Source organism: Scardinius erythrophthalmus (genome assembly GCF_964197995.2).
Source record: "Scardinius erythrophthalmus genome assembly, chromosome: 20".
NCBI lineage: Eukaryota > Metazoa > Chordata > Actinopteri > Cypriniformes > Leuciscidae > Scardinius > Scardinius erythrophthalmus.
This window is the reverse complement of record NC_138240.1, coordinates 3,088,477-3,115,316: the sequence shown is the minus strand read 5'-3', so window position 1 is coordinate 3,115,316 and position 26,840 is coordinate 3,088,477. Positions and strand designations below refer to the sequence as shown.

At 38.0% G+C, this 26,840-nt stretch overlaps 1 protein-coding gene across 1 annotated transcript in view; it reads right to left on the bottom strand.

The window, feature by feature from the left end:
* Positions 1-60: 60 nt before the first annotated feature.
* Positions 61-26,840, bottom strand: part of citb (citron rho-interacting serine/threonine kinase b) — a gene marked incomplete at both ends in the record, with an annotated part of 53,939 nt that continues 27,159 nt past the window's right edge. The window contains 25 exons of the mRNA XM_081348091.1: positions 61-421; positions 2,433-2,606; positions 2,692-2,770; positions 3,688-3,768; positions 4,398-4,526; positions 4,786-4,894; positions 5,040-5,132; positions 5,265-5,404; positions 5,872-6,007; positions 6,130-6,210; positions 6,436-6,605; positions 7,492-7,596; positions 8,189-8,277; positions 9,773-9,947; positions 11,204-11,341; positions 12,337-12,360; positions 13,279-13,440; positions 14,651-14,849; positions 15,176-15,283; positions 16,030-16,170; positions 16,992-17,096; positions 17,172-17,307; positions 18,184-18,377; positions 21,474-21,671; positions 26,297-26,350. Of these exons, the coding sequence (XP_081204217.1) occupies positions 61-421; positions 2,433-2,606; positions 2,692-2,770; positions 3,688-3,768; positions 4,398-4,526; positions 4,786-4,894; positions 5,040-5,132; positions 5,265-5,404; positions 5,872-6,007; positions 6,130-6,210; positions 6,436-6,605; positions 7,492-7,596; positions 8,189-8,277; positions 9,773-9,947; positions 11,204-11,341; positions 12,337-12,360; positions 13,279-13,440; positions 14,651-14,849; positions 15,176-15,283; positions 16,030-16,170; positions 16,992-17,096; positions 17,172-17,307; positions 18,184-18,377; positions 21,474-21,671; positions 26,297-26,350 (3,381 nt within the window). The remainder of the gene's footprint in view (positions 422-2,432; positions 2,607-2,691; positions 2,771-3,687; positions 3,769-4,397; positions 4,527-4,785; positions 4,895-5,039; positions 5,133-5,264; positions 5,405-5,871; positions 6,008-6,129; positions 6,211-6,435; positions 6,606-7,491; positions 7,597-8,188; positions 8,278-9,772; positions 9,948-11,203; positions 11,342-12,336; positions 12,361-13,278; positions 13,441-14,650; positions 14,850-15,175; positions 15,284-16,029; positions 16,171-16,991; positions 17,097-17,171; positions 17,308-18,183; positions 18,378-21,473; positions 21,672-26,296; positions 26,351-26,840) is intronic.

The following is a 26,840-nucleotide window of genomic DNA, read 5'->3' as shown; positions in this document are numbered from 1 at the left end:
GCAGCGGATGTTCATGTATTTGTGCATGCATGAACATCGCCAAACCTGAGGTTTGTATCCCTAGAAGGATACACAGTTAACGTGGCAGTGTCTCGTGCGTACCTTGTTGACGGGCGTCAGCTGGGTGCGTACAGAGCTAGTGTGAAGCCGCGAGCGCTCTCGGTCTCTCTCGCTGCCGCTGCTCTCGAAGCGCCCGGGCGAGCGCTCTCTTCGGCTGTCTAGCACAGCTCGACCGGGGGATTTCTCGCGCTCCAGAGGCCGGGCCGGAGATTTGTCCCGCCGGAACTCGGTACGGCCCTCGCGGTAGCGGTGAGGAGTGCTGGGCTCGCGGTGAAGCGGCCCCTCCTGGGCCCCGGGACCCGAGGCCAGGCGCTTGGAGATGTGCTCGTTGTACGTGGGCGGCCCACGCTTGTTTGGGCTGCTGTGGAGGTCAGATTAATGGCTGATTTGGGTAAATGCATGATGCACGGATACGCATGTGCATGTGAAATATTCAAGCATTAAAGGGATAGTTCACCCAAAAATTTTAATTAGCCCTCACCCTGAAGCCATCCTAGGTGTATACGACATTCTTCTTTCAGACGAATACAATCAGAGTTGTATTAAAAAATGTCTTGGCTCTTCCAAGCTTTACAATGGCAGTGAATGGGTGTATGTTTTTGGGAGTCCATCAAAGCGCATCCATCCATTATAAAAGTGCTCCACACGGCTCTGCAGGGGTTAATAAAGGCCTTCTGAAGTGAAGCGATGTGTTTGTGTAAGAAAAATATCCATATTTAAAACTTTATGGACTAAAATAACTAGATTCCGGCAAACGGACGTACGCAAGTCGACTAACGCCAAAAGAGCAACACTGGACGATGTATGACGTAGATGTAGGAGTAGCGTAAGCTTTGACGCCTCTCGCGGTTCAAACAAACAGGGTTTGTCAACTGCGTTCGTCATTACGTTGTGCGTCAAGTTCAAGAGTTGCTCTTTCGCCGTAAATCAATGCGTACGGCCATTTGTTGGAAGCTAGTTATTTTAGTCGATAAAGTTTTAAATATGGATATTTTTCATACACAATCGCATCGCTTCGCTTCAGAAGGCCTTTATTAACCCCCCCAGAGCCGTGTGGAGCACTTTTATAATGGATGGATGCGCTTTGATGGACTTCCAAAAACATACACCCATTCACTGCCATTATAAAGCTTAGAAGAGCCAGGACATTTTTTTATATAACTCCGATTGTATTCGTCTGAAAGGAGTCGTATACACCTAGGATGGCTTCAGGGTGAGTGAATCATGGGCTAATTAAAATTTTTGGGTGAACTATCCCTTTAAGCAACTCAACGCGTTGTGTGATTTTTCCACAGGTAAGGGATGTTCTCAGCGAGAATCCCTTGAACCGTGGGAAGATCACTGAAATGCACAAGCTCAAATATTTGATTGCTTTTAAACAATGAAAGGAGCAGCAATTTTATAACAGACGTCAGTTTTTGCTGGGATTAGGAATGGAATGGAAAAGTGACTTTTGGCAGAACATGAAAGAAAGTTGTTGCAACCGTTTCAGATTGAATATGTTTTTTTAACAGAATTACATCACTTGCTATTGGCTGAATCCTTTCATTGCCTGTTTGCTTTTACGGCAGGAAGGAGTTCACCTGTCCAGTACCTGTGCTGTTATTGTTACCTAAAAATTTAAAAAATGTATATTGTTAAATGAAATAAGACTGAAGTAAAATAAAATATCAATTATTAGATGAAAAACTTAGAAATGTTGCCATGGCAACTAATTGAAATAAAATAAGTCCACGTTGAAGTGTTAAAATTACTAGAAGTAAAAATGAAAATAAATAAATGAAAGATAAAAGTTCAATTAAAAAAAGTATTACACTTAAATTAAAAAGAAAATATAAAAATAAAAGATCATTCAAAATATTAATACATACTAATACTACAATATCACATTAAATAATATGAACATAACACGGTACAGAAAACACTGTGGCAATCATGTCAGATTATAGATCTAGCAAACATGTCATCCTTTTTCTTCTCATTTTGCCAGAAATACATAAATACACAAATAGTATGTTCAGATTACAACATTATTGTTCATTGTATTTTAATGTTTCCGGCTCTCTGTTTTCTGCTCAGAATGAACCAAAATGAAAAAAACACTGAATCTCATTCACTAATAATTGCGTACATTACTCATATTTATACATACATTTTAACTTCTCACTTAATTCACAACACATGCATACACTCATCAATCTTTTAACCTCGTTGGAATGTTGATGAATTTGGAGTTTTCTAAATGAGCGGCCGTGTGCCGAAGGTAATTAATTCACATAAAACACTCCTAAACCATCTCCATTTAAGAACTCGTTAAATCATATTTCAAAGCGGGACTGTAAGTTTAATATATTGTGGTAAATAACCCGCACCTCCTGCTGGAGCCGGTCCTCTGCAGTTCCCCGGACTCTCTCACCAGGCTGCCCTTACAGCAGATGACCCGCAGTTTGTTCTGGTAGGACGAGGCCAGATAGATGGCGCCAGACGATATGGCCGGTCCCAGGTAACGGGGGTTAGGAATGTCCAGGTGAGCGAAACTGGGAGGCCTGTTTTAAAGGGGATTTAGTGTCACTCTCAAGTCCTCCTGTTATTCTGGTTTCTTATGTGCATGCAGTGTTTCTGTCATCCTACCCAAGAGCTGCGTGTCCCTGAATCTCAATGACATCCAGCGAGTTGAAGTTGGTCACAAACAGATACGGCTCTCTGAAAGCTGGAAACAGACAGATGCTTCAGTTAGTGACTCTGAAGATTAGAGATGCACGGTCGACCGGACATAAATTGCTTCTTTTTTTTTTTTTTTTTAAGTCAATCTCTATTCCAGACTTGCACACAAACTGCATTGCAATCATTTCCCAAAATTTATTTTGTGTTGAAATATTATAAAATCTGTAAACAGGACGTTAACACAGACCAGGTACAAACACTGTACCAGGCACAGCTAGCTCACTGTTTGAGATGCCTGAAATATTGGATGAAATATATAAATATTGAATTGGGGGTGGGGGGTTATATGAATGTATCTCTGTAGGGAACTGACTGTCTTGTGTCAGTCTTGCAGCGCCGCTTTGTGTACAGCGGTAAAAGCTATATCCTATATATGTTCCATTAGCGCCACCTACTGTCAAAGAGTGAATCTGCATTTGGATTCAGTTCGTCTGCTGTTTTGTCACAAAGCTAAAGTCAGGCCATTCTGTTTTAGCTTTAAATCTTGAAATTATACAATCCAATTATAAAAACAACTGCTCATTCTGCATGTTTGAAGCATCTTTGTTTGGGTCATGATTAAATGCAGTGGTTGCTTCTTATTTCAAGAAGGCTACTGATATATATATATATATATATATATATATATATATATATATATATATATATATATATATATATATATATATATATATATATATATATATATATATATATATATATATATATATATATAGGCTTGGTCTGTTATAGAGCAAATAAACAACAAATAAATTTCCTTAAAGGAAGAAAACAAAAAAAAATCCAGTATTAGAATTGGCCAATTTGCTTAAAAAAAAAATCATGATCAGTGCATCCATACTGAAGATGAACATTATTACATTTTGCACATTTGGGTTTGTCAAAAAAAGAAGACTGGCTAACCGAATGTCAGGGGAAGTCGACTCCACTTGAGATCATCAGGACGACTTCTTCGACCATAAGCATCCACGAACACACCGATCTCTGTTATCAGAAATTTAATAGAAAACAGTGTAAAAAAAATCAATACAATTTAAAAAAATCAATAATTTTTTTTTTTTAATTGTATTGTTCATCTAGGAACTGTGCCGGCTGTAGCTATTGTATACTACCCACTATTTCTAAAATATAGATGGAGTAGTATGGAGTTTTCAGCAATAAAATTGTAAAAAATGTTTCATAATGTAGCATGTTGCATTGTCGTCACATTTAATGTTTAATTCTGCAGCTGGCAGCATCCAATTATAAATACAATTGTAGAAAATTTCAAAATACCTTATTTATTTCAGTTATAAATAAGGTTTTATGACTAATATAGTTATTTTGATTGTTTTGTCTTAACTTTTGGTTAATCAAAGAAATAGGTTGATTTCATTTCATTCACCACATTGACAATGGAAAGTAAAGTCAAGTATTGCACTGATAGAAAACTGAGTATTCAATAAAACAGAACAAAGGGCATAGTTCATACATAAATTACAGGAAAAAACAGCAGCAAACGTGTTTGGAACAACATGACGGTGAGTAAATAATGATTTTGTCTCAACTATTGCTTTAATATTGTCATGCAATAGGAGACGGCTGTAGTTTAGACGGTGTGACGGGTGTCTGACCGTGGAAGCAGAGCAGATATTCCTCCTTCTGTGGAGTGCTGGACACCTGGACGATGGAGATGGGGAAACAGTGGGAGGATCCAGTGAACACAGCGGACGCCAGCGACACGTCATTCTTGTCCAGGAACTCTGCCAAACACAGCCCATCATGCAAAACGCTGTTTACATAATGCACAATTACAAATTATAAGTGCCTGATCATGTTCTCACAAATGGCCCGCCAGCCGGTCCAACCTGATATCTGCACTGGAACATGCAAATGTGGAGAAAATGACTAGCGAAATGCTTTTAAATTACAGATCCATCACATCTACATCCCCGATGATACAGGAGACTGAGGTCTGACCCTCATCTAACTGGCTCACAGGACCGTCACTGTAATACCTACCATCCAGAACACACTGCTTCATCTCAATCTCGTAGAATTTATTGGTACCAATGATGATGCTGTAGCTGGTGAAGTGGATGCAGCTGCACGGCTCGAGCGTTTCAATCTCCTGAGAGATGAAGAGAAGGATCATTAGAGGTGTGTCCGTGTGAAGGAGTTTAGAAAGCAAAGCACATCAACCACTGTCACATCAAATTTAGCAAACAGCTGCAAAGACGAGTTCTTTTGCTTCAAGAATCTCAAACGTTACTTGCCTTCCGTATACAGAACTTGTTCAGATTGTCGTTGTATCGCAGAATCGTGACTTTATTGGGCATTGCAGCACAAATGCATGGACCATTTTCTATCTAAAGCAAGAGTAGACACAAAATACTGTGTAAGGTACAAATCTGTTGGGTTACATGTCACAAAGGGCATGATGCAACACATTGCACTAAAAATAGTGGAAGTTGCAAATGCAGTAAAACACACGGCCTTACCCTGCCTGTGGCAAACAGATGACAGCCCTTGACGGTCTCAAAGATATATGGCACAATCTCTGGCAGTGTGGGGAGGTGAGACTGGGACAAAGACTGTTTCACCTTCTTAATCTCCACCAGACACAGCGCCCGCTCATCCCCTACAACACATCATCATAATCCACTTATTTCACATGCATCCCTTGCAAAACAGTACTGCAATAATGCCATGGCATTTTGATTAATACCTAATGATGTACCAAGGTATTTTCATGAAGGTATTTACAATTTTAAGAATTTGCACGGAATCCACAAACTGAAAAATATTTTTACCTTGAATTCACAAGTCGCTTTTGATATAGCCAAACAATATGCATTTTTTTATGCATTTGCCAGACGTTTTTATCTAAAGCGTATACATTTGTATTAGTTCATGCAGTCCCTTGAAATCGAACCCATGACCTTGGTGTTGCAGGCACCATGCTCTACTGTTTGAGCTTCAGGAATAAATAGGACAAAAATGCATGATATTATGGTACTTTTGTCAATGTTGCAAGGGCTCTTAGTCAGAATCCTTTAGTTTTGGTTTCTGAAACCCGCAGTAATGGTTCACGATCTCTCAGCTCACCCACGATCATCAGCAGCTTGTCGTGGTCCTTGATGATGTGGATCTGAAACACGGATCCCAGTCCCGGGATGTGAGTGAGGGAGTTTTTAATCACGTTCAGGGCGTAGAGACCCTCCTCTGAGCCAACCAACACGATCTGAGGACAAAAACAAGATAACCCGACGACTGTGTATCAGACTAACATAGACTGAAAATAAAGGAATAAACCTTGAAAATTCAAACCGATTGAGAGTAAAATTAGGGGATTGACACAGATACCTGGTCAGTCAATGGAAGGGTGCAGTTGATATCCAGACGGTCGTCTCCTTCTAGCTTGAGTAAAGAGTTACCCAACAATTTCTGTACAAAAACACCATCATGAGCATGCAAAAGTGTTTAAAACATACATTTTATATTTTATGCACTTCGCAGCCATTTTTATTCAAAGAGAATCGCAGTGCATTCAAGATATACTGTACACTTCAGACTGTGCCAATCTGTACAGTTAAAATGTTTTCCCCCTATATCGTCACACACGCTCTTTAAATGTCAGAACGAGTGGTGTTTCTGGTTCGTCTCACTCACAGCATCTGCTTCAGCTTTCTCTCTCGCTCCACGACTGCTGGCCACGATGGCTTCCAGCACGGCCACCCAGCGCTGCTTCTCCGAGAACCCTGAAGTCATGAGGTACAGGGTCTGACCGGGCCAGCACGTCGACTGAGGAGACGACTCCAACTTCATCACGTACGGCACATCTGAGCGCATACAAATGTGCATGTTAGAGGACAGGAAAACACGTTTCTTCCTCCAGTCATCGGCTACTTTCTGAATCCACATCCAAAAAAAATTCACAATTAATTACAAAGAAATGGAAAGTAATACATTGAACTAAACGAAGTTTTTGAGTAAAAAGACTGAAATAGTATTTTCTTGTCAAATGTGCTCTAATAATCATTACCAGATTTTTTTTGGGTAGCGGCTATTTGCACTAAGTAAAAATAGCATATTTTCTTAATGACAGATGCTATTTACACTAAGTTTAAGTATCAATAGATTCTAATTACACTAAGTGAAAATAGTGATAGATTCTATTTAAACTATAGAAGTAGGCCAATAAGTGCAAATAGTAGTTAGATGCTATTTCAACTTATAAATAGTGGCACTGGCAGATACCATTTGCACCTCAGTGTTGTTGTACATTAAATGGTATGCAATAATAACAGGGTAAATGATTATATTTATTAAAATTATTAAATGGATGCCACCTTATTGGGACAATAAAGCCCTCCCTACCCTAACCGATAAACATTTTATTATTAAACACGTTTATTTCCACTTTTCAAATATTTTCTATTGAAAAGAAATACTTTAACGATCTGATGCATGATGGCAAAAGGGAACAAGTTCGGCAAAAGGAACTCGAACTTCGAACTCGGGTTGATTTCCATCAAAACTTTCTGCCACGCGTCTGTCTTACCCCTACACTAATGCTACTAATGACGATCCAGCGTCTTCCGTACTTTTGTCTGGCCCAATCAGACGTCAGTGGGCGGAGTTAGTGTAAATAGCCTCTGCTAAAAAGCCGGGCTTTTTGCACTTAGTGTAAATAGACACTCTGTAATTCCTCAGAAGGTTTGTCACCTGTCTTGGCAGTGTTGGGCAGCTCAGAGGCTCCGACAGAAGAATGAACAGTCACGTCTCCATCAGCGAGACACAACTCAAACTCATCCAGCGCCTTCACCGACTCTGAGAGGACAGATTATACATCATTCACAACATTCCATACCTGTCGAACATATTCCCTGCTGGAAAACAGATCAAACTAGCTTGATTAAGGTGGTAACTAGTTTAACATGGTTTCTAGCTGGTCATTTATGGTCATTCCCAGCTAGAAAAAGTGTTTTTTTAATCAAATTCAAGTTAAATACACAACCATACACAAGTCTGATTTGCTTTTTATCACTTTCCATACACTGAATGAAATAAAATGAACAGATCAGAAATAAAATCTGCAAGTTTTCATAAATCAGAAATAGAATTTACAACATTGGCCATAAACCTGGTTTCCGCTGGTCAGACTGGTTTGGATTGATGGTTTTAGAGGGGTTTTGTCAGACCAGCAGACCTCCTCAAGCTGGTCTTCTATGTCTAGATGGTTGATTTGTTGATCAGCTTGGTCAGGATAAAACACAAGCTACTACAATCCAACCTTCAGCAAGACCACCGTAAGCGGGTATGATTCAAGATTTTCCAGCAGGGATGAACTGTTGTTCTGTTATAACATGCAGTGTGCAAACTGAACTGATGCACATTGGGAAAAGCAAGAATATTCACAGACCGTCTCTTGGTTCTGTCTCGTACGTGATCACTTTATATCCATCCAACAACACGTACTTCCTCTCCCAGCCCTGACCACGCTTCCCATTTCTGCAGGAGAACAACCACAATTCCAGGCACATTTAGCATTCACGTTTTCCTCCCTTTTGGTATTTGAACATTTTTATGACCAGACAAGTCATTTGTTGAAGTCAATTTGTAAAGTGAGACTACACGCCTGCGCGCATATATATTCAAATGCGCATACCTATAGACTAAACGCGTAATATGCATGTGCACGCCGTCATCGTTTTCACAGACTTGCGTTTTTGAAGTTTACGCTGAAATAACGTTTTGTTTTTGTTTTTATTCAATGCTTGCACCTTGGAACCTATTTCAAGGTTTGTGTTCTCGAGCCACCAGGCACTGTTGTTGTGCGAATGAGCAGCCGGAGCGCATTAAGGGATTAGTTCACTTTCAAAAAATTTTTTGCTGATAAATTACTCACCCCGATGTCATCCAAGATATCCATGTCTTTCTTTAGTCGAAAAGAAATTAAGGTTTTGAGGAAAACATTCCAGGATTTTTCTACACAGAATGGACTTCAATGGCAACCAACTATACCAATGTTCAAAGAAGGTTCAAATGTCCGTCTCAATGCAGCTTCAAAGTCTCGACACGATCCCAGTCGAGAAATAAGAGTCTTATCTAGTGAAACGATCGGCCATTTAAAAAAAAAATTATATATAAATACTTTTTAACCACAAATGAGATATGCATCTCTGAGATATGCCACGCATTGCGTCATCACGTTGGAAAGGTCACACGTCACGTCATCTGTCTAAGTTATTTGTCTGTTCTCTGGTTCAAAAGGGTGAAAAACTCCATCTCATTTTCTCCTCCAACTTCAAAATCGTCCGACATCTTATATTTTTTTCGTGACCTTTCCAATTTGATTATGTAATACGTGGCGCATCTCACAGATGGTACAAGATGGGCATTTGTGGTTAAAAAGTATATATATATATATATTTTTATTTATTTTTTAGAAAATGGCCGATCGTTTCACTAGATAAGACTCTTATTTCTCGACTGGGATCGTGTCGAGACTTTGAAGCTGCATTGAGACGGACATTTGAACCTTCTTTGAACACTGGTATAGTTGGTTGCCATTGAAGTCCATTCTGTGTAGAAAAATCCTGGAACGTTTTCCTCAAAAACCTTAATTTCTTTTCCACTGAAGAAAGAAAGACATGGATATCTTGGATGACATCGGGGTGAGTAAATTATCAGCAAAAAAATTTTTGAAAGTGAACTAATCCTTTAAGGGTTTTCTGTTTTCTGTTAGAACGCTGTCGTGTTAGCGGCCTCTAAGTTAATAACTAATGATCTTTGCAACGAAAGTGAATCAATCAATCAAAACTAACTTTAGCAGGACAACAACTTTATTCTAGAGCTGCTGTAAAGCCAAAACAATCTCTTTTACTGTAATTTCCTATTATCACTGTAAAGCTGCTTTATGAAACAATCTATATTGTTAAAAGCGCTATATAAATGACGGTGACTTGACTTGTTTGCAGCAGGAGACCTGAGGTCACATGCTCACCTGGGCTGCTTCAGCCATCCTTCCAGCCTCATGTGTCCGCCAGCGTCTTTCAGGCCGGAGGTGCTTCCCTTCTCCCGACACAGAGCCTCGGACAGATGCAGCGCGTACTCGGTGGGAACGCCACAGGTGGCTGGGAGGTACGGGGAGCATTTCGGGTGGCACAAAGCATGGCATTCTAAAACAGGAGAAAGAAGAAACAGGATCAGCATCGTCAGCTTTAGCCCAGGCTGACATGATTGGCGCAGCAATCTATTAAAAAACAACAATGGACTCTTTTCACGTTTCTGTGGTTCTCAGAAACAGAAGTCATAGTTGGGTAAACTTCTGTTGTGGTGAAGGGAAAGGACTGCACAGCACATATAGCAAGAAAATAAATCCTTGCTCCAATAGCAAGAAAATAAATCCACAATAGTGTTTCTACGACTTTCCAAAACAGGAAAAAATATTGACAGATTGATTACATTTGGTCAGAAGAGAGAAAGATGTTAAATTTGCCTCTCATTCATTTACAAATGTAATGCCAAGGCAATATATCACAAAATATATTGCTAGTATAAATGTACTTTTGTTTATTAATGGAAATATGTGACCCTGGACCACAAAACCAGTCATAATATCATGAGATTTATACATCTCATGAATAAATAAGCTGAAGTTGAATTAGCAAGCTTTCCATTGCATGTTTGTTAGGATAGGACAATATTTGGTCGAGATACAACTATTGAAAATCTGGAATCTGAGGGTGCAAAAATATCGAAACATTGAGAAAATCTCCTTTAAAGTTATAAATCTATGTTCGCGTTTTAACTGCATCCACTCACAAAAATACATTTTTTAATATATTTACGGTGGGAAATTTATAAAATATCTTCATGGAACATAATCTTTACTTAATATCCTAATCATTATTGGCATAAAAGAAAAATTTATAATTTTGACCCATACAATGTATTGTTGGCTATTGCCACAAATATACCCGTGCGACTCGTGACTGGTGACGTGATCCAGGGTCACATATGAAAGCTAGATTTATTATGTTATGCTAAGTTTAAACTGATTGGGTCAAACAACAATGTTTAAGGAGGAAAAGTTGGTATCATATACAAAATATTTCCTAAACAAATTAAGCCAACTAATATTCATACTCTGGTAACCTGCAACTGTTGCCTTACAGAACTATTTCTCCCTGATTTTGGCAACTGCAAGTCTGCAAATATGTTTTGTTGATATAAATGAATGCATGATAAATAGGAAAAAAAACAATTAACTTAGGCAATGCAGTTCAATGAAAATACAGGTATTGGTCTCAGCAAGTACCAAAAATGAATATATATGTATCATACTCATGGAAAAAGTGGCATCAGCACATCCCTACCGTAAGTATAGTGATGGTGTATGTTTATTTGGAAAGGGTTTCGGTGTGATCCGTACCAATGCAGGTCGCGGCCTGCCGTCCAAAATGGACCGTGTCCAGACACACGGTGCAGCGAGCCGCCCTCATGTTGAGCCCCTGTGTGAAGCGGTGAGGAGTGTTGTGATGGATCCTGTCCTTCACACGTCTGGTGTACTCTAGAGGATCAAACACACGCTCTTAAATACGCTCTTATACCCGTCTATATAACTTATGCAAACAGGCCAAATCAAGCTGAAAACGTCCTCTCCTGAGAACATTTCTCCACCAGAGGATGAAGAAATCCCTGTACTGTCCAAGCTTGGTAGCTTGAGTACAAACATGCAAGGATTTCGGGAGTTCTCGCATTCTGCATGGCATACAGCAAGAGTATGGCCATAAATACGAGTGTATATACGAGATAAGCTCAGTGTCCTGACTGATCTGCGTGCGGGAGCTTCGGATATCCAGAATCAGTCCGTGATGTCCTGAGTGGAAGTCTGCAGCCAAACCATGATGACCTGATACCAAATTGAGTGTAGGACCCCCATAAAACTTCAACTGAAGCATTCGCTAGAATGACATGTTTGGATTTGGCCAGAGAGCTTATCTCTGCAGGAATAAAAAGATCATACCAAGAAAGAATAGATAACGGAGAGACGCCTGGTTCATTCTCAGGAAACAGTGCCATTTGTGTCTCCATGACTGAACACGGTCACATTATACTCTGTTTAGTGTGTATTTTTTTGTTTACATTTTTTTTTTATCTGAATATTAGCCAATTTGTATGTATACATATATATGTGTGTGTGTGTGTGTGTGTGTGTGTGTGTGTGTGTTTTCTAATGCATTTTATGCATAAAAATGCAGTTTGTCTGTGTCCCTCACTTTCTTTAAAACCCCTTTATGCTGAGACATTTCCCCATTTAATGATTTAAATATGATAAAAATAATGATTTGATCTTTATCATATTAAATCAAAGTCTTTCTGATCACATGGTTCAAACTAAAAAATTTGTACTTCATGATGTTTTTACTTTTTACTCATCTTGAAAGCTGAGCAGTAACCTTTTGAAACGAAAGCATAAATAATGAAATCATTGAAAAATCCTTATATTTCAAGCACATAAATGGCACGGTTTCTTGAGAGTGGGTCGCCTAAGGAAGAACTTACTTTCAGAAGTGACTCTCCTTATTTCTGTGGAACGACAACAAAGGGGACAGTGAGTGTGGACAGACATGAGCGAAAACATCTACTGTAAATACGTACGGTCTGGAGTCCTCTCATCTTATATTCAAACAGTAATCAGCATCAAATCAGCATTTTCCTACAAGCTTCTGATTTAAAGTGCACCTATTATGCTTTTTTGGGATATTACCAAGTGGCAACCTCCCTGTCTCTCTCTTGAAACCAACACGGAAGTTAATGAACTGCTGAAACGAGGCGTCAGTAATTCCACTCTGACTTCCTGCTCAAACCTACATAGTTTGTAACAAATTTGCATAATGCCAGCCTAGGCTCTTCATTGGCTGCTGGCAAATAATGCCTGCTTTGCCCCGCCCTCACGTTGTATCTAAGACTGGAAGGGTTTGGTTTGTGTTGTTCATGTCGAGAAAACGCAGCTTTCTGCTGCCAAAGCAAATCCACTTTGATGAGATTGATACGGTAAAACTAACGCCATCATTACTGTTCGAATCACTGTATATCAAGAGCTGAGGAAGAGCTGAAATTCAGATATGATAATGAGCGTTTGTTTTTAAACATGCACTGTAAGTGGTCGACCAATCACAACAGACTGGGCCGTCTGACCAATCAGAGCAGGGCAGCTCTCAGAGAGGCGGGGTTTAGAGAGACTGAATCCTTGAATCCTGAAGCTGCAATGTATATTATGAGAAAATGTAAGTGTTTTTTGACCTTGGATGCATGTAAACCTATTGTTAGAGACCTTCAAAACACAATTAGGAGCCTTTAAAATAGCATAATAGGGGCACTTTAATTTCCCTGTATTCTTAGCATGAGATGAAATGGCAAGAAGGACCAAGAGAACACAGTTGTTGTTTTGCTTAAGTTTTGAATATTAAAAAGGCTGCAAATGTCCCACGTCTCCGCTCTAACCTTCAGGATTGGCAGCGTCTTTCCTGCGGCCGGAGCTGGACGACATCAGACTGGGCTGGTGCTCTGGGGACTTGTTGGATTTGGTGGACATCATGAGCTGCTGGCGAGCCAGACCCGGGGTGGCTGGAGGACCGCTGTGCTCCAGAGCTTTATTAAACTGAACTGATGAGGGAACAGACTACAGTGAGACCACAGAGAGACCGTACAGAGATAAACATCACGTTTGAGAACATTACACACAGTGTGCGGCACGTTTGCTTAATTTTTAATCAAATTTCACTAATTCTTTATAGCACTCTACTGTTCAAAAGTCTCTTCTGCTCACCAAGGCTGCATTTATTTGATCGGAAATACAGTACACAGTAATATTGTAAAATATCATTACAATGTAAAGTAACTGTTCGCGATTTGAATATATTTTAAAGTGTAATTTATTCCTGTGATCAAAGCTGAATCTTCAGCATCATTACTCCAGTCTTCAGTGTCATATGATCCTTCAGAAATCATTCTAATATGATGATTTGATGCTCAAGAAACATTTATGATTATCAATGTTGAAAACAGTTGTGTTGCTTCATAATTTGGTGGAAACTATGATAATTTTTAAGGACACTATGATGAATAAAAAAGTTCAAAAGAACAGCATTTATTTGAAATAGAAATCTTTGTAATATATTATATTTGTAATAAATGTCATAACTCTCACTTTTGATCAATTTAATGCATCCTACTGAATAAAAATATTAACATTAATAAAAAAGAGTCCAAGTCTTTTGAACAGTAGTGTTTATTGCAATAATTGTAGTTATAATTAAAGTCTGTTTTATTATTCTCTCGTCATAATTAAGCAGAGACTTTTGAACTAATATATATGTGTGTGTGTGTGTGTGTGTGTGTGTGTGTGTGTGTGTGTGTGTGTGTGTGTGTGTGTGTGTGTGGAAAAGGAAGGCTATAGGAAGCATGTTTGTTTGGAAAAGGTGATGCTTCCCGTACCCTTAGAACAGGTTTAATCCATAACAATGTGCTGATTTGTTTTAATTATTTAAAAAATTTGATTCCTAATGAAATTTGACTTGTAATGTGGAACCAAATAAAGTATATAAAATGTGTTTGTGTGTGTGTGTGTGTGTGTGTGTGTGTGTGTGTGTGTGTGTGTGTGTGTGCGTGCGTGCGTGCGAGCATGCAGGTGTGTAAATATATATATGTGTGTTTGTGTAAAATATGTAATTTCAAAGTATTCCAAACCTATATGACTTTCTTTCTTCTGAGGAACACAAAAGGAGATTTTTATGGTGTGAAAAATGAAAACGAGCAAGCAGGTTCCAAATGTGACGACAGGGAAGATGAGTAAAAGTGTGTAACGGCGTCGCACCCTCTCTGAGCTCCAGGCGTGTTTTCTGCAGCGCTTCTTCCAGCTCTGAGCAGCGAGCTCGCTCTTTCTCCAGCGCGGTCTTCAGGTCGCTGTACTGCAGGGGAACAGGGGTCCCGGAGGGCACAGCGGACCCCTGCGCTTGACCCTGAGCCGCAAGAGCCGCCAGCAGATCCTCTCGACGCCGGCCACCAAAAAGCCCCTGCACCCAAAACACGAGACGAAGTGAATCGCTCAGGCTCACTCCTGTGCCCAGCTACAGGAGTTCAGTATGCTAGGACTCTATCCTGCTATTCCATCCCTAGATATCCAGTCAAATTAGGTGTCCCTTTCTACAACTCACATATTCAGGGCGGATATGGATATATATATATATATATATATATCTGAGATTTCTGATTGGCTGACGCGTTGCACGGTTAGTATGCGGTTATTGGCGTATGTAGCTCCAGGGACACCTAATGCGCAGCTCAGCAAGCAGTTAGTCAGATTAGTTAATGAAGTGAATTTACAGCGGATGACTCTGACCTTTTTCTTCTTAGAGGGGTGCTCTACCTTGGCCTGGAGGAAGTCTATGAGCTTGCTCTGCTGGGTGATGGTCCCCTCCATCTTGACCTTCTCGTGAGAATACGCCGCCTGCAGGGGAGCCAGAATACTCTTAGAAAACACCTTTGGGAATGTTCGGAATGAAACACTTCTTCAGATACCTAAAACCCGGCTAAAATCAAGGGGAGAACGAGCATTTGAAGTGGCCGGCCCCACACTGTGGAACAAGCTCCCACTTTATATTAGACTGACTTCCTCTCTGTCTGAGTTCAAGTTATGTCTCAAAATGTATTTATTTTCTGTCGCTTTTAGCTTACAATGATTGTTCTGTTTTAAACTGTTTATTATTATTTGTGTTACAAATGTTTATTAGCTTTATTTTCTATGTGTACATCGCTTTGGTCGGCCAGTGGCCGTTTTTAAATGTGCTCTAGAAATAAACTGAACTGAAACACTAGGGCTGAATCCGAAATCGCCCCCCACTATTCCCTACGTTAGTCCACTAACACTGCTCACATGAAGGAGTGAATTAAAACGAGTGAGTGAATTCAGACAGCTGTTGAGTGTACATCAGTTGGACACTCGTTATTGCGGTGCAATGTGGGACTGAAACGCACTATGGTTTCAGACAGCATACAAATGGCTGTCCCGTCAAATAATGCCCTATTTAAAGGGTCATGAAACCCTAAACCAAATTTTCTGAGATTTTAACAGAGGTATGTGTGTTGAACACCATTGAAGACAATGTTAGCATCTGTTAGATTTAATAGTAGGGGGAAAATGGATAAATTTTAGGGTTTTTTCTGCTATTTTGAAGAGTACATGTGTATGTGCACCTGTATGTTTTCCAGCTGGTACTCCAGGTCTGTTCGCTCAGTCTTCAGAAGGTCGGTCTGGTCCAGCGCGTCCTGAAGTCCTTGAGTCAGTCTGAAGATGTGGCTCTTCTGCATGTCCAGCTGCTGCTGCAGTTTCGCTTGCTGAGAAAATAAAGTCACAGCATGACACACACAGGCTATGCTAAGGATGCACGATTACACTTTAGAAGCCAGCCTTTATTAGTTATTATTGCAGAGATGGGGTTTGGGGCTGGGTCTGTGGGACTGTTTCTGGGGATTCACTTTTTATTTTGCATTCTCCTTACCATTGTCTCCTGTTCTTCCCTCAGACTCGTCCCCCAGAAAAAGTCCCACAGACCCAGCCCCAAACCCCATCTGTTAAAAATGAATAAAGGCTGGTTTCTAAAGTACTTCTTCCTGCCTCTATGTGTTAATGCTCATGGGTAACCTAAATGGGTTCCATTCAGACCTTAACATTAAGTATTTTACTGTTATATGTCAACAAGATTCAACAAGACATTTTCACCTGGCTATACCCAATGTTTAGATCTGTTGTGGTATTTATGCAAATTACATATACGTAATTAGATTATGCACCGTTTGTCCATGTTAACAAACAATTTTAAAAAACTTGTAATGCATTTTTTGTTTGTCTTGATGTAAGTAATCAACTCCGTAATTTTCATGGTGATATCTAAAGGTTAACATTTTTAACCTATTCACGTGAGAAAAAGAATGAATAGGCGTATGAATAGGCTATATTTGGGTCTTTTTCGAACCTTTCCTCAGGGCATTTTTTCCTTACTCAGGACATATTGAGGATACAAAATCAGTTGAGTTTGCTTTTGTTGCAAATTTTGTTCAACATTTTTCATAAAATGACTGGACTATTGATCATTTCAGCTGAAATCAATTTATTTATTAGTTAAATACGTGTTTTGCGTGCTAGTAAAGTGAAGCACCTCGTCCATGAGCCTCTGTTTGAGTTCTCGTTCGCTCTCCAGCTTCTGCTGCAGGCTGCGCGCGTTCATCTCCAGCATGGCGTGTTTCTTCTCCAGATCGCCCAGCTGATGAACACAGAGTGAGTATGCATGCATGTAGTCATCCAGCAGATGCTTTTATCCACAGTGACCCACACTTACGGTGTCAGAAAGACCTTCAGCTTTGAGTTTCTGGTCTTTCAGGGCCTGTTGCAGGGCCAGGATTTCAGCTTTATGTTCTTTCACGGCGAGTTCGACTGTCTGACGAGACTCAGAATTGCGCTGCTCTGCACGGAGTCTGGAGAACGAGAGAGAAGTTATCAAACAGTGAAGCGTTCGAGCGCCACAGTACGTCTCTTACCTCAGTGTTTCTGTTATATCTATACTTAACGTTCATTATGTAACTCTTATATAACTATGAGTACTTCTGGCCCTGTGGACGTTCAGAAAATAAACTATTTTTACTCACTTCTAGTTTATTTTGTACACTGATTATGCCCAACAGTTACATAAATATTTCACAGGAGAATTCTGTCATTTTTCGGAACCAACAAATGTCATTTCCATTACATCTCAAAGGATTTATTGTGTTTAATAGCAATCTGCGATGGAAACATTTAAAAATATTTTATAAATAAGTAGCATTTAATGTATCCTAAACACATACAATGAAAAAATATATATATATTTGCATTAAATATATGCATTTATTAATTTATTTTTTGCATCAATAAATGTCTTATTTTAGTCTAAGCTATGACATTAATTATAACTATCTGTTAACAATATTTGCATATTATTAAAATTTAATAATTTATTATATCTTAGTTTGCCGTTTTCATTGTATTAAAAATAACAATATAATTGTTTAGTAAAAAATAACACATTTTATAAATAAAAAATATTTATATATAATAAAAAATACACAAGTATATATTGTTATATATTTTATATTTATTTTATGCTAATTAACTTGATTTCTTATTATAAAATAATACAAAATTCTAGATTACAGAGAACAGAGAGACATTTGATTACTTTTTTTTTTTAATTTGAGCTTTCTAGCCAGACTTCAACTTACTGCTAGACCACGGCTCTGACATTGTCCAGTTGTGTGTGTGTGTGTGTGTGTGTGTGTGTGTGTGTGTGTGTGTGTGTGTGTGTGTTTCTGTACCTGTTCTGCTTCTCGTTGTCCAGTTGTCTCTGTATGTCTCTGGTTCTGCGCTCGGCCTGGTTCTTCTCCTCGTCCAGGGCCGATCTCCAGTTCTCCCACTGTCTCTCCTTCTCCAGGAGCTCATCGTTTAGTGTCTCCAGCTCCAGCACCTGCTCCTCCAGCATTGTACATGTCGTCTTCAGTGTCTCGATGTTCTACACACACACACACACACACACACACACACACACACGGGTTTCCATGTTTTATAGAGACTTTCCATAGACAAAATGATTTGTGTACAGGACAAACTGTATATTATCTCCCCTTACACTAACCCGACCCCTAACAGAAAACTTTCTGCATTTTTTATATTTTAAAAAAACATCACTTTTGATTTATTATAAGCTGTTTTCCTCATGGGGACCAAAAGTCCAAAAGTCCCAACAAGGTCAAGGATTTATTTTGGATATTGCCATCTCATTATGTTCCCATAATGTAGGGTTTACCAGGCCACACACACACACACACACACACACACTCACTCTCTCTCTCTCACACACACACTCTTACACATACACTCACAACAGTAATCATATAATTTTCCATGTATAATTTTCCTTAAATTTAATTTCATTATAGAAGTTTTCCATGATTTTCAAAAGATTTTTTTAATTTCCAATACTTTTCCCAAGCCTGGAAAGTACAATTTTAAAGTTACCAGATATTTCCAGGTTTCTATGACACTTATAATGTTACTCAAACAGCAATCATTTAAGTTTCCATGGCTTTTGTAGTTGTTCATAATTACTGGATGATTATTTTTTTGTCATCGCGATGCTGAATAATATCCAATACGTCCATAGACATGTGTTTTGCATTTGACGTACAATAAGTGGATTGAAACAGTGGCCAATAGCACACCTACAGTGTGACTCCATCATTTGTGCTGTGTGTTGGGGTGTGTGAAGAATAGCGGTCAAATTAAAAGAATCAGAATAATGAAAATGTAAACGGGAGTGAAGAGGGTTGTTTATGTCATGTAAACATCTCACTGCAATTATGTCCTTCCTCTGATTATTGTAAAAATAATATAAAATCACATTATTAGTGCACATGTAAACATAGTTAATGTGTAGCAGATAAATCATTTATTAGTAGATATAAGTAAATAACATTTTATAAGTTAAATACGTTTATTTAAATAAATTGATTTAATAAATTATTTATTTTCATTATAGAAGTTACTTTTTTTTTAAGAGTTTTTTTTATTATTAAGTTTTAAGATTTAATCAAATTTCCACGATTTTTCCTGGAAATTACCATTTTAAAATGACCAAATATTTCCCGATTTCTTTTACGCCTGGAACCTTTATAAAACGAAACAGATCAGCGATAACTTATTCAATACATCTCCTGCAAACCGACAGACAGGATCTGAGGAACTGCAGGATATGACGCTGAAATTATGCTGATAGATCCGGAAAGGAAGCAGCAGATTTTTCCTTTTTGACTTTCATTAGCAGATCCGGAATTCAGAGTCGCTGCCAATTGGAATTGATTCCCGGCAGGGGCTCGAGGGTGTCTCGCATCCGGCAGATGTGCTTGGAAGTGCATCTCAGTGGCAGGACTGGATATTACCACGTTTCATAAAGACACAGGACCGAAAGAGAAAGAGAGAGTCTCCAAATATAGCCTGCGTGCTTTTGCCCCTGTGAAGTCCAACGCTGGCAGGGCAGAGGAGCAGCGAGTGAATATGACACATCTCTGCCTCCTACCAGCATCTATGATTACCATCCGCTCCTGTTATACAACAGCGAGGACTGCACACCTACACACGCGTCCCACGCGCATACATCACCGCACACACACACACACACACACAACTCTCATCAAGCTGCGCCATCATCAAGCAATACAATAGAACCTGCGAGCATCGTTTTCCAGCTTATTAAACAGCTTTGTTTTAGCTCTGAGGAGGACAGCTGTGATTCGCTGTTTATTTGTTGTGTCATCACTTTTCAAGAACGGAAAATGATCATATACCGGTAACACAAACTTAAAAAACCTTTATCTCCCAGGAAAAAAGAGCTTACTAAACGCAAATATGGAATGCATATAAACTTTTTGGACATCAAAAATAAGTTCATGATCACATACTAACAACCATTCTAAATTTGGGGTTTCTTTTGCTCACTAAGGCTGCATTTATTTGATCAAAAATACAGTAAAAACTGTAATATTGTGAAATATTAGTACAATTTAATTTAACTGTTTTCTATGTGAATATATTATAAAATGTAATTTATATCCTTTGATCAAAGCTGAATTTTCAGCATCATTTGAATATGCTGATTTGATGATCAAGAAACATTTCTGACTATCATCAGTGTTGAAAAGTGCAAAAGAACAGCATTTATTTGAAATTGAAATCTTGCGAAACATTATACATACCTTTACTCTGTTGCTTTTGATCAATTTAATGCATCTTTGCAGAATAAAAGTATTGATTTTTTTTTTTTATCTCACTGACTCCAAACTTTTCAACAGTAGTGTACGTTTACATGGCTATGGAAGCTTGCTTTCGCCACAGAAAAAAAAAAAACATTTTAAAAGATAATTGCGACTTTTTATCTCACAATTGCGAGTTTACATCATCAGAATTGCGAGATATAAACTTGCAATTGCGAGTTATAAAGTCCAATTCTAAGGAAATAAAGACTGACTTTCTTCCTCAGAGTTTATATCTCACAATTCTGAGATAAAAAGTCAGAATTGTGAGATGTAAACTCGCAAAATTGTGAGAAAAAAAGTCAGAATTTCGAGATAAAAATTACCCCCTTTTTTTATTTTTTTTATTCTGTGGCGGAAACAAGCTTCCATACATGTCGATGCCTATTCAGTGCTAAAAAAATTGGCTTGCTGAAGTAATAAGGAGAAAAGAAACATATTATTGCTAAATAACAGAATAACTAAAGTGAAAGTTTTAATAAATTATCATTTTGGACTGAGTTGCAGTATGAACAATGAACTTTTAGCCCTTTAACGTGTTATAGTACCCCCTTGATGATTGGCAGGACTACATGTTTAGGCTCCTCCCGAACCAACATTTTGAACTTCATTCAAATTCATACATTACGTCCCTTTATGTCACTTTTGAGATGCTAATGACAGCTAAACATCCTATTTAGATTGAGCATCATCAGTTTAAACGCTGTTAAATTCATCCCCATCTCTCTCCCGCTGCGTCCGCACGTGTGTGTGACTCACGCAGCTGCTGATGGGGTTGTGTGTGTGTGTGTTCACTCCACCTGCTTCTGGTTGTTGAGGTGCATCTCTCGGTCGGACACCTCGCGGCGCAGGCGCTCCAGGTCCTGCTTGAGCTGCAGTCTCTCCTCGTTCTCGTCCGTCGCCTCGTCCAGCTGTTTGGACAGGTAGAAGTTCTGCCGGTTGAGGTCTGCGTTCTCCTGCGTGAGCTGCGTCAACTGCTCCTCCAGGTCCGTGATCACCTGATGCAGGTGCAAGAAAAAACACAGTGATGCTATATGTATGACACACACACTCCTGTTCAAGAGTTAGACATTTTTTGAAAGAAACTAATACTTTTATTCCGAAACGATGCACTAAATTGATCAAAAGTGACAGTAAAGACATTTATAATGTTACAAAAGATTCTATTGCAAATAACATTCTATTCATCAAAGTATCCTGGAAAACAAAATGCATCACAGTTTCCACAGAAATATGAAGCAGCACAACTGATAATAATGAATGTTTCTTGAGCATCAAATCATCATATTAGAGTGATTTCTGAAGGATCATGTGACACTGAAGACTGGAGTAATGATGCTGAAAATTCAGCTTTGATCACAGGAATAAATTACATTATATAATATATTCAAATAGAAAACAGCTATTTAAATTCTAATATTATTTCACAATATTATGATTTTACAGCCTTGCTAATAAATGCACAACTTATTTCAACAACAATACACACTTTTTACAGAATGATGAAGTTTTCATACATTTCCATGCTAAGAATAAAGATAAGCTGCAAAGTGGTCCATCTCGCTAAAAATGTCAGAGGTATGTGTGCTAACAAACTGTTCCCCACTAAAGAACAGCGTGATCATATCCTGATGCCTTTCCCCATCTTTCTTCCTAATGTCTCCCTGTCGCTCTTGACAGTCCTGTCCTAAAAACCCCTGCAGTGAATCAGGCGTGTGTTTAATCCTGTCAGAAATGTTCTTAAAGACTTTAACATCACTCCAAGCATGATGCAGAGTGACTCTGAACTTTATCAGAAACCCTACTTCGACTAAAACCATTTTTAGAAGCGTTTTCTCGCTTCAGAACACTTCCATCTGACAAACAGAAGAGATGCAGGTTTGCATGAAATTGCAGTGCTGGTCAAGTGTGTTGACGCACGCCAAGCAGAGCAGCGGTGCCAAACACTCCTCTGGTGCGGAGGAGGTTTCAGCGCTCATTATTACTGTCATTACTGTTAAAGGCACAGCGCCACGCTCACACACACTGACCCACTTTACTGACCAGAAACACACTTTTACCCTACTCTAGTGTATTTAGCCTGTGTTTAGGTTCACCTACTAAATCCCAAAATGCATCTGTCTGTCTTCTGCTGAGAGGCTGTCCGTATGATGCGGTTTCTGTGGTTTCTTGGATGGTTCCTCTGTGTTTTATAATATTGTTCAAGTTGAAATCTGATAGATTAGAAAAGCAATAGGATAAGATGGGAAAGATGCCTCCCTTATGCAGGGTTATTATCATGAACTAAAACTATTAAAACCAGTTTGATCATTTAAATGAAATTAAAATAAATGAAATTATTAAAATAAAATAAAATAAAATAAAATAAAATAAAATAAAATAAAATAAAATAAAATAAAATAAAATAAAATAAAATAAAAAATAAAATAAAATAAAATAAAATAAAATAAAATATAAATTAAAAATAAAATTAAAATAAAATTAAAATATTAGTTGAAAATTTGAAATATTACTTTGGCATTAAACTGAAATAAGTTTCAATTGAAGCACTAAAACTATTATCTAGAAATAAAAAATTAAACCTAAAAAGCAATATTTAAGTTTAGCACAGTATACATTGTTTTAAGGTTTTTTGTAGTAATTAAAACAAATAGTATTGCATTATGTTTTACAAGAAAATACTATTTCAGTCTTTCTACTTTAAAATTTCATGTTTAATTTATTCTTTCATTACTTTCCATTTCTTTGTAATTAATTGTGAAATTTACTAGCAACTTTTGAGTAAAAATGACGTGATTATGCATCAGCAAATGTGCCATCCCTTGCAGAATGTTTTCAAGTTGCTTCCTTCTACTCATAGATATTATCTGTCATTTTGTCGGACTAACAGATTTATAAATTCTTTTGTTCTTTTGTTTAAAAAATAGATTTAAGAATTCCATTGAAGGATTTCCCTCAGTTAGCCTATACGTTTTAATGAATAGCGAAGACATCTGAAATGTACTTATTGAATAATAATCCCATAAATTTCAGTAAGTATTAAATTAAAACACTAGTTACAACATGCCACTCTGTGCATTCACGAATAGACACATAAAGCTTCAATAGTCAACAACATAATATAATGTCATTGCTCACTATTTTCCAGAGACACAAAATTTGATTAAACTCAAAACTGTTCTGAATATCTAAATCTCACCAATATTGATATTTAGATTAATTGACAAAATTAAGAGGAGCATATTCACTCATTAAATGGATTTTGTGCCATCTATGGTAAAAAGAAAAAAAGCCTAGCACTGTTTTCAGTGATGCACATGCATTTAATATGCCTTTAATAAACAAAAAAAAAGTGCATAGGAATACAATATTATTTTATACACTTACTGTACAAAATACAGCTCAAAAATTGAGAAGATCAAAGCATGTTTAGCGGAAAGAAGCCGTCACCCAGGGGCTGGGATTATAAGAGCTTACGAAAGACACATGGAAGAGCAAACGCTGCTCTCCTGTCTGAGACTCACAGCAAAGCTTCAGACACTTCAACGCGGAGAAGAACTATTACCCTTAACCATATATGAGCAACAGTGATAGTTTCCCCTCTTATCAAAACAAGCCCCTATGTTTTCATTTTAATAAGCCAATGAAATTCTCATTTCCAAGTTTAGAAGTTCATCTGAGCTCCAGTTACAATTGCAAAGGTGTGATGAAGGAGAAATGTAATCTCAGGCCTCGGCGCAGAAGAGGAGATGAGCGCTGGGCCGGGTGAGAATATCGCATGGGAGATGCTCAAACAGCTTGAGTGTGGGTGGACAGTGAAAGTAGGGCAGAGATGCTCTGAGCTTGATAATAATCAAACACACTCCAGGGGCAAAGCAAACAAAAGCACCTCCTCCTGACATCAACAACTTTCTGGAGGTCTGAAAACAGATGCATTTGATAATGGTGGACGGCGTTATTTCCCACTAACTGTTTTTTTTTTTTTTTTTGGGGGGGGGGGGGGGTCTTAAAATAACATGATATATTAATATAGTAATCGTTCAATACCATGATATATGGGTTGCTTGACATGACATCAACAACAGTGTGACATGCTATACTTCATCTACAACTATTGCAAATGATTCTTTTAGAAATATCATACAATACATTCTGCTTTTTATTAACCGGTTTTAATTAAGAGATTATTTGTGTTGAGAGATTATTTGTATTAATTTAACTGGGGGGGGGCTTGACTAAATGATGCATATCAAAAGCTTGAGGTCATTATATAATATATTTTTTAAAAGGAATTAATACTTTTAATTGGCAAGTTGAAATTGATTAAAAGCGACAGTACAAACATGTTACAAACGATTTCTATTTCAAATAAATGCTGTTCTTTTGAGCTTTCTAATCATTAGAATGATATCTGAAGGATCATGTGACACTGAAGACTGGAGTAATGATGCTGAAAATTCAGCTTTGCATCAGGAATAAATTACATTTTACAATATATATCCAAATAGTATGGAAGCTTGTTTCCGCCACAGAATAAAACAATTGCGACTTTTTATCTCACAATTGCGAGTTTACATCTCGCAATTCTGACTTTATTTCTCAGAATTGCAAGATATAAAGTCAAAATTGCGTGAAATAAAGTTGCAAGTGCGTGTTATAAAGTCAGAATTGCGTGAAATAAAGTCGCAATTGCGTCTTATAAAGTCAGAATTGTGAGATATAAACTATTCTGAGGTTAAAAAAAAGAAAAAAAAAGTCCGTCTTTTTCCCCCCCTTAGAATTGGACGTTATATCTCACATTTTTGAGTTTATATCTCACAATTCTAAGAAAAGATGTATAAACTCGCAATTATGTGTTATAAAGTCAGAATTGAGTGATATAAAGTCGCAAATGCGAGAAAAAAAGTCAGAATTCTGACTTTATAAGATTATTATATCATTTCACGCAATTCTGACTTTATATCTCGCAATTCTGACTTTATAACACGCAATTGCGACTTTATTTCACGCAATTCTGACTTTATATCTATGGATGTAAACTCGCAATTGTGAGATAAAAAGTCGCAATTATCTTTTAAAATGTTTTATTCTGTGGTGGAAACAAGCTTCCATAAAATAGAAAGCAATTATTTTAAATGATAATAATAATAATAATAATTCACAATATTATAAAATTTTATGTTTTTACTGTTTTTCTGATAAAAAAATCCTTATTAAAAAACATTTTAAAAATCTTAAAGCCTCAAACTTTTGAACGATAGTTTAACGAACTTTAAAACTAAACGGTTACACCTTATTTCGTCCACTTTAGACATTCTATACACTTTGCAACTACTGTACGTCGACTAACTCTCATTAGAGTATTAGAAGACTGTTAGGTTAGTAGAATAAGTTGACGTGTAGTTGCAAAGTTACTTATAGTCAGTAGAATGTCTGAATGGGATATTGAAATAAAAAGTTACTAACTAAAATCTTGATATTGGGGGGGGGGGGGGGAGTGCTTTTTTATTTAGTGATTTAGTTCCTGTTCTGATGCATGTTCTGCCTGTACAGGTTAAACGGATGTGGGTCAGATGCTGTCACATTTGATGAGTCAAATACAGAGAAAAGCTCATTTGCATACCGCACAGCTGTCTCGCAGGGCATCAAACTTCCGCTGGATTTCATCCCGATGGGCCTTAAAAAAAAGAAACAAAATGAGTGTGAAAATCGGCATGTTTGCAAGAAGTGCACACTCTGGCAGAGAGTTCTGCAGTAAAGTGTGTTTGAGCAGAGCGCTGTGCAATGAACTCGAGTGTCATGACAGGTGTGATGTCATGCATGAGAGCGACTGGGCGCAGAGGAGCGTGGGAAGATGTTTACAGCACACTGAAGATGAGGAGCACAATGAGATTCTACAGAAACACATGATTATTCACTACCATGAGACATATATAGGAGATGAGTGGAGTCGGCAATATGATGGTATGAAGTCATATAGATTATATCAACTGCTGCTCCTTCAGAAGCCAGTTTGAAACTTTAGCTTGTCGAGCTACAAACCACTTGGTTAAATTACAGTCAATCTTACTTATGTTACTTAACCCTATAAAGCCTACTGTGCCATATTTGATACGCACTATATCATTATAGACATGATCAAATCTTCACTGTTGTACAAAATCCTC